The sequence below is a fragment of the Cyprinodon variegatus genome, unplaced genomic scaffold (assembly GCF_000732505.1).
Source record: "Cyprinodon variegatus isolate N-32 unplaced genomic scaffold, C_variegatus-1.0 Scaffold1376, whole genome shotgun sequence".
NCBI lineage: Eukaryota > Metazoa > Chordata > Actinopteri > Cyprinodontiformes > Cyprinodontidae > Cyprinodon > Cyprinodon variegatus.
Window position 1 is genome coordinate 163,695 of NW_015151829.1, and position 8,785 is coordinate 172,479.

General features: G+C 38.5%; 1 protein-coding gene across 1 annotated transcript; it reads right to left on the bottom strand.

The window, feature by feature from the left end:
* Nucleotides 1–345: 345 nt before the first annotated feature.
* LOC107103093 (group XV phospholipase A2-like) lies at nucleotides 346–6,039 on the bottom strand (the record flags this gene model as incomplete). Its single annotated transcript, XM_015402615.1, has 6 exons — nucleotides 346–1,633; nucleotides 1,864–1,976; nucleotides 2,825–3,049; nucleotides 3,122–3,220; nucleotides 4,025–4,143; nucleotides 5,876–6,039. Coding segments are annotated over 6 exons (1,122 nt in total), but the record flags the coding sequence as incomplete, so codon positions are not given.
* Nucleotides 6,040–8,785: the final 2,746 nt, after the last annotated feature.

Genomic DNA, 8,785 nt, shown 5'->3' on the forward strand with positions numbered 1-8,785 from the left:
ACGCTCAACGGGCTCCATTTCAGACTTTACCCAGTTTAAACACCTGTAAATTAGAAAAACCCAAGTTCAGAGCTGTAATTTGCCACCTAATATATAGAGATATAAATAATTGCACATACAAAATTTTTTAGATCAAACAACTGGAAGTGGGTCAGGGGTGTTTCTTATTGAACAGCCCTCATACTACTGGCTGCTTAGATTTCTATGAGGTAGTATCACATTTAAACATGCATATATATATATATATATATATATATATATATATATATATATATACACAAATATATATGTTTACACACACAGAGGGGCAGAGTGTGAATAATAAGTCTGAGTCATGTGTGTTTTACTTGAAGTCTTTTACTGGGCAGAAGGCAGCTTGTTTATGATGCACATTTATAACTCAAAGCAGAAGTGAAAACTTCATAGCATATCGTTTTGGTCTGTGAGGGCATCATGGCACGGTACAATCACTAAGGTCTACAGGTTCTCTCCACATCTGCACAGCAGCAGTTGGGGTTTAAAAAGTCTGAGTATTTAACAAATAACAAGAGAAAAAAGTATAAAACATCCAGAAAAAAGATCAGGTTCATGTCACAGATTCAGGAACAGACTTGTCCTTACAAGTTTCCTCTAATTAAAGCCCCTTAAGGCACACGATTCAACCCAAAACCCAACAAAAACATGCAAACAGGAAAAGGAACCTCTTCCTTGCATTACAGCCTCTTATCTTTTACTCTCTAAAATTGGGATCATAAAACCTGTTTCTATTTGACTAAAAGCAAAAACCTTGATGTGGTTGTGGTCTATAACTCTTGTAACATTAACCACATTCATAAACCAACAACAGCTTGCATGTGTGCAAAAGATAACATAAAACCAAGTTAAATGAAAATGAGACACAGATCTGGAAAATCATTTATAACAATAACAGACATTGTGATTATATGTGTTTTAAAATTTCTGTTACAGTGGAAGGAAGTCAGAAGACTCACACAGCATTAATAAACAATCTCTGTTTGTTTTTTTGACACAAATTCTATTAAAAGTTGGAGAATGAAATCTAGGCTCTATCAAAATTTGAGACCAATAGAAAAGCATTGAGTCTTTAACAACATAAATATGAGAGTTACAAGTATTGGTTTGTACAAAAAACAAGATTCAGGGTCAAGTAAAATCTGAACACTTTGAGATGGGACACTTTGTTGGCATGAATATCAAGCGTTTGGCAGCTTTAAGGGGAGAACAGCACAGTCTTGATGTACTCCACGGTGGTGATGTTTGTCAGCATGTTGACGTGTTCGTTCCCCGGCAGCTCTTTGAGGGCCACAGGCTGCTTCTGCTGCCCTGCCCAGCGTTTGCACTGCACGGCGCTCCGTAGGTTCACCGTCCCGTCCCCGTCGCCGTAAACCACGTCGGGCTCCACGTCTGGGAACTTGTCCGAGTACTGGAAGGCCTCAGGCGTGGGGATCCCGTTGCCGTACAGGCAGTGGACGGCAACGCCGGGGGCAGTCAGGTCCGCCACCAGAGGCTCGGTGTCCTTTCGCATCAGCCAGCCTTCTCTGAACCCGATGTCCGAGTAGAATTTCTCATAGTCCGCCACGGTGTAGTTGGTGGTAGGCGTTTGGATAAAAACCTGGAGACGGAAAGAACAAAAAAATGTTTTTTTACATTTCTGATTCTTTTATGTTCCTGTTATTTTCCAAATATCTTCGAAGCAGGTTAAATGTCACTGAATAATCTAAATTCAGAGCATAATATTCACTATAATGATCTGCAGGATGTAAACAAAGGAGAAGAAACTAAAAGCTGGGAACTTAAACGATACAGTCAGATTTTAATAACAATAAATCACTGATAACAGACCTGATCTTTGGGCCAAGAGTGGGCATAGGGGAGGAGCCAGTTGGTTGTGACGGCAGTTCGTTGCTGTGAGCGGATCTTAAGCGGGCTGATGACCGGGATGCGGTTATTGTCACCTGAATTTAGAGAACAACGAAAACAAAGTAAAGAGAATTGAAAGTTAGGAGTTTCACCATCATGCTTCCAGAGAATTTTCATTTCGGTTTTATTTTGCAGTTATATACATGCAACCTCTGATGTAGAAAAAACTTCAGATATTATATTGTGAACATTTATTTAAAAAATATTATGTGGAATTAAGAAGAAGCTTTGTGCTGCCGATTTACCAATGCTCAGTGTATTTATAGAAAATTTTTCATCAGGGTGAAAAGACATTAGTATAACCTTAACAAGGCAATTTTTGCCCCCCATACTGCTAGAATTCTACTACTGTGACCAGGATATTAAGAGGAAAAAACCTAAACAGAACATTTTGTTTTTTAGTTTGCAAAGGTGGAAAGAATTAGGTTTGCAAAGTTGCAGAAATAACCTGAAATGTCTTTTTTTTTTTTACATATAACTGAAGCAGATAACCCCCCTCAGACCGGCTGTGCAGCACAGCGGTTGAAGGCTAATGATTACAGCTCGTCTTTACAGCAAACAGGTCCAGAAAAAAAAAAAATCGATGATACAAACAGGATGTGATGCAACTGGCTTATGAAATATATGACGAACCAGGAGGAAGACAAGAAATGTCTGTGAAATAAAATACTCAGCTTGTCTGTATTCTTGTCTTAATTAGAGCAAAGGGTTATGTTGCAGAAACGTATTTTAAAAAGCGATCAACTCAAAAAAAATTTCTTTAAGCGCTTCAGTTGTGACTTGTGAAACTGGTCTTCACACTCCTCTCACACAAGCCTCTATGTTCAGATCTGCATTTAATCCTCTCACACACCGACTAAATGTGCTCCTGCTTCTTACTAACCGGATGTAACCACACGCAGGGTTTTGGCCACGCCAGCCCACGGTGGTCCGAGGCATACAAAAGCCTTTATGTATTTGTCTTTCCAGGCCTGCGGCTGCTGGTTGAGGAAGTAAAGTGTGTACATGTTCCCCATGCTGTGAGCGATGAGCACCACGGGTCCTCCAGCCTTCTCTGCCATCTCCTCAATCATCTGCTGCAGAGCCTTGAAATACTCTTTGTTCTCATCTAAAAGAAGAAGAACATTAACCGAAGCTCAGCTCAGAGGTTTAGTTGTTCAATTCTTTTTCCGTATCTTACTCGGAGCTTTCCTCCAGTCATACGGAGCCCCTCTGACATCGTCGTCTCTGGTGTAGCCCCACTCCACCATCGCCTGCACAATACTGAAGAAATACATGCCTGGAACATGCAAACAAGATATATTAGAGAGAGACTGAGTTATTTAAAGAAGTGGTAAAAGATTTAGGCCTGTACTTGGACTAGGCCATTCTAACATAAATATGGATCAAGCAGTATTAAAATCAGTCCATTTTCTCGCTAATTTCTCCATCCCTAACTGCAGAAACACATCCCACAGCATAACAACTTGACCCCAACCGTCCACTGTTGTGGTGTTAATCAGGCTACAGTAAAGAGGTTTGGATTAAAGGCCAAAATCTTTCATATAATCATCATCATCATTCTAGCTGTGTCCATTTTATTTTTATTTTTTTTGGGGGGGGGGAGCTGCCACTGTGCGGTGCCCGGGTAGCAGTCTGGGGTTAAGGGTCTTGCTCAAAGAGCCTGAGTGGCAGTCTGTAGGAGATGAACCCAGAACTCCAGGACTCCAACCGCAATGTTCTAACCAATAGGCTACCACCTCCCCAAGTCCCTTTTTTCTTCAAATGGGCTCATCATGAGCCTCGTTCTGATAGGGGTTCATTCCCCCACCAATGGTTGATCAGGGTGAGAAATTGCATAAAAAAAACAAGATTTACACCAGTTTTTAAAGCTCGATAGTCTATAAATAAGTTAATGAGCATAAACGTCCCTACTTTTTGTTGAACCTTGCAGGACTTTTTCTATAAGGAGAGGTTTTTTATTTGAGATATGTTGAGCCATGTTGTAGAAATATCCAGAAATGTCCTTCTACTCTTGCAGGAATGGTTTCAGATCATCAGGGCACTGCAGCTCATAGGACTCCCTGATGATTCTTTAACTTACCCACACTGCGCTTGCTGGGGTCCAGGTATTCCAGGGAATACGTCTTTCCAAACCCTGGGACTCGAACATCCACGCCTGGAGGGGCATCGCTGGTGTGTGTGCTGCTGTTGTAGATCAGTCTACAGAGGGAGACATACAGACAACCGGTGGTTGAAACTGAATCAGTTCTGCTTTTCTGCGGACCACCGCGTTTCGTTACTAATACCTGATCCAGAGCATTTCCTTTTTTCAGGCCCAGAGTCCACCACAATATTTGAGATGTGTGACAGCAACCTCTCCAACTGTGGTTTTTAAAGAAGTAAGACCAAGTGTTGCTGTTTCAACCTTCTAACTTAAAACAGGCTAGGACACCGTGGTGGCATCAGCCCTCCTCTACGCTGTCAGAAAGAGAAACTAGAGAGAAAGGCTGTTTCTGTCCTAGTCTGCACTCTGGACTCAGTGGAGGAAGTGGCTGAGAGGAGGGTGCTGTCCAAGCTCTTATTCATCATGAACAGTTTTCACCCCTTGTACCAGACTGTAGAGGAGCTGAGCAGCTCCTTTAGCGAAAAACTTTTACACCCAGTTTGTAAAAAGAAGCGATACCGCAGGTCCTTCATCCCTGATACAACCAGATTCTACAATGAGACACTACAACGGCTATAACTTGTGCAATGCATAATGTGCAATTACTATTTGATACCCTGTGCAATAACTATATATATATATATATATATATATATATAAAAAAATATCCATCTATATAAACACCCATGTAAATGCGTGTTTATATACATGGATATTGATCCTACTATAAAAAAGCTGTCTTGTGGACACACTGTATAGAATGCTGTGAAAAGAGCCCCGATCACTCCTCATCCTTAAAATCATGTTAATCCATTAAGTATTTTGAATATTACATATTCTGATTTTTCCTCATCGCTGTTTTTGTAAAAGTACCAATTTAACTTGCTGATATTTAAAGGTTATATCTTTAAGATACATTCAATTGTTTTTTTTTTTTGTTTTTTTTACTTTTTCCTCTGTAATGCTGATAATAGAAGAGTCACCTTCCCTCAACTGATTTCTCTCCTCATCAAGTTTCTCATTTATACTAACTGAGGTAAAAAAAAATAAATATAAAAATCAGCTGAGGTCCAAAAAAAATCCTGACAGGCCACAGGTCTGTTGATCAAGAACAGCTTGTAAAAGTCTAATAAAAAGTGTTGAAAAAGGGAAGTCTGCCTGCATAAAGTCATAGCATAAAGAAGTTAAGGTTGGTTAACAGTCTTTGAGGAACGCTGCATCTCATCTAGGGCTGAACAATCAAAATTGCGATTATCGTTGACCAAAATTTCGACTGTTTTTATGTCGATTTTTCTTTGCAATAACCTCAAGCTTGTAAACGTTTCACGCCCAGCTTTCAGTTTTAGGAAACTTGCTTGCCCAGAGATCATTATTTCAGGATTTTACTATAAACTTTTAGTGAAAAGGTGTGTGCTTCTACTTGCCTGCATGGTTCTGGATGCAAGCGGCAATTCTCTCTACTTTATGTGTGGCGACAGCTCCGCTTTAAGCGTTTTACCACCACCAAAAGGGCTGGTGTCTTTCTCACGTTATATATAGTGAATAGAGATAAGCACCTCTGCGATTTAAAAATAGCATTTTGTTAAATTGCAATTATATTGCAAAAGCAATTAATGGCCCAGCCCTAACCTCACCGCAAAGTTACAAAAAGCTTTTCTTACTGGAAATAATCCAACTGCCTCCTTAAGCCCTTTTCACCACAAAGAAGCTCTAAAAACTGCTTTGAAAACTAAAGGTGACTAATCTATGACAAAAATCCTACGTCTGCTTTTGAAAAGAGATTCCCACCTGATGTTATCTATCCAGCAGTCGATGGCGTAGGGGACCAGCAGCTCCAGGTTGAGCCACAGAGTGAAGAAGTTTTCTGTCTTCTTGTAGCAGATGTAGTGGACCACGCTGGGTTTGTCCAGCTTCGCCTCCAGCTGGTTCCCCAGATCCCCAGGAACTGCAACAAGAAGAACCCAGCGTCAAAAACCAGAAACCGATCAAACATTCAGCTCAGAATATTTACAACCCAAAAACATGGGATGTAAAAACACTGGGTGTTTGTCTATATAACACACAGAAATACATCTAAATGCTCAAGAGAACCAAATCACTGCTCTAACATTAATCTGAAAGAGAAAAAATATTTGTCAGAACTTAAAAACTGCATAAAATGTAAAAAAAACTTTTCTAAATTGGATTAAATTACATTCTTGTGCAAATTAAATTTTAAAGAAAATAACGAGTACAGAAACAAACTAAAGAAACAAACCCAATAGAGATAAAATAATGCCTTGTGTATCAGTGAACAATACAAAACAAAGCAAAATTGATCATGTGACTACAGCAGTAAAAAAAGAAAAAACAATGCATGAAATCCCTGTATTGGCTCATTGAAAAAAAACATGAAGGGGATTTAGAGGAACAAGCCTGTCATCTGAAGCAGGTCTAACCTGATTTTCATGCACCTTAATAACAGAACTAGCATGCTATTCAGTCAGGGTGTGAAACATCCTGAACTCATGATTAACTGAAATCTTAAACCGTTTCACTTCGAGAACAAATTTCAGCTGTTGAGGACTTAAGTTTACAAGAATCATAATTTTTACTTTAAAACTGAAAAAAAAGAACAAATGAAATAAACACAGCTAAAAATGGTTGGTTTTGCAGTCTTTTTTTCCATCATTCATTTTCCTTTTGAAAATACTTAAAAAAAAATCTGAAAAAAATATTTATTTGCTCTTTTTTATTTGATGTGTTGCGATTTTTATTTATTTTTCTATTATAAATTTCTGCATTCCTTCTTTAAACATTAATATCCAACATTTATTTCTTTATTTTTCTAATACTGGTAGATATTTTTTTCCTACATTTGTTTGTCTGAGTTTTATTCAAACCCTTTAAAGTTTAATAATCTTAATTATATTCCCACTTGTTTTATTATCTTGCATTAGTTTCTCTATTAGTAACTAACCCTCTTCCACTCTGCATTTTGTTTTGACACATTTTGCTCCAATCATTGCTTCACTATGCAGGTTGCAGACTTCGGCTGATCATGAATAACTGCAACCAGTTAACATGAAATCGACTCACTGTTTTCACTCTATTACATCCATAAGTGGCTGAACTGCTGTTCTGCTGTACATATAATCATCAGTGAGACTTTCGTCATCCTGACGGATTTATGCAACAGCAAGTCAAACACGAAGCCAACATGTCTGATAGTATGCATTGATCTTAGAGTCAAAGGTTACTGCAGGATTTTTCCACCAACTGCTGCTATCGGAGCAAATCCTAAAATACTCAGAATTATCTCCCTGAAAACAGACGGTGCATTGATCCCAGTTATGAAAATCATCCTTGATTTAACAGTGACTGAATAGATGGATTCATTCCCTGATAAAAAAACAAGATTGTTTTGAGTTCTTATGAAAAAACATCTCCTAAATGACTAGTTATAGGAGGTTCATCAGGCCATTATTTCACTTTTGTGAGTTTAATCAAAAAACAAGCTGTAGATCAGAGCAGCCACACAGAGTCCTATTGAGCTCAAATATTCAAATAGAGTCTGTGGTTTGAACAAACACAGATAAACTTCTCCAAACTCAACACCCCAACCACTGACTGAGAGGACTTTTTTCCCTAGGGAAAGACATAGCGGAGCGATTAAGCTTTAAGAGTTTTAACCTGGATCAGAAAGGAGAAGAAGCGGGGCTGAGTAGTGCTGAAAGAGTGGAAAACTCCCATGAAACACAGTAAGGTAATCAGGAGGGTTGAGTGGCTACTGTGCTGAGTGCTGTCATATGACCACAAGACTTCTGGACTCTTTAAAGCTCACACAGGATAAACAAGTCCTGAGTCATCCGTCATGCCTCTGACGTGTTTTTACTAGGGAGAACCCTGTAAAGCAGAGAGGAGCTTCACTATACATCTGATAAATAAACAGAAAAAGGGTGAAAAACAGATTTAAAATGATCTTTACAAAGCAACGTGTGAGTTTAAAAGGTTTGTAGCAGAGTTAGCAATAAAAACAAGTCAGAAAAGAACTTCAAAAATGAAACATTTTTGACACAGACTTTTTCCAAATGAAAAAAAAAAAAATCACAGTAATGTTGATAAAACAGTTATTGTCTGCAATAAAAAAGTTAATCTGTGAACTAAGGAACCTTTTTATGTCAAACTGACTCTCAGATCTTGTTAAAGGAGAAGTCCGGTCATATTCAGAATTCAAACTTCTGAAAGTACTTTAAATATGAAATTATTACATACTGTTCTATAAATGATACACGTTTTTAATTAAGAATACTTTTCATTTGAATGTTTTTTACTGGAGGCATCCATGTTTGTCCAAGAACACTACTGCCACCTACCGGTTTGTGACATCACGGTGCGTATCGGTTGTTGATCAAGTCCCAGTGCTGTATCTGGTGTTTGTAACAACTCACTATTATCCAAGTCACCTTGAAAACATTCTTCTTCCAAATGTTTGCTACATATAACATGTCTTTTCTCTGACCAGAAGTTCAATGGCAAATCTTCCCCCTTTAAGTTGTCAATCCAATAACGAAGCAGTGGAGGATCATGAATCGGAAAGGTGAAATAACATTTTTTTTTTCCACTTTTACCTGATGTATTACACAATTTAAACTGCCATGCACATGGGAATTGTCAGTTAATCTATAGCTCTGGTGAATTTCGATGGTGAAGTCCTCT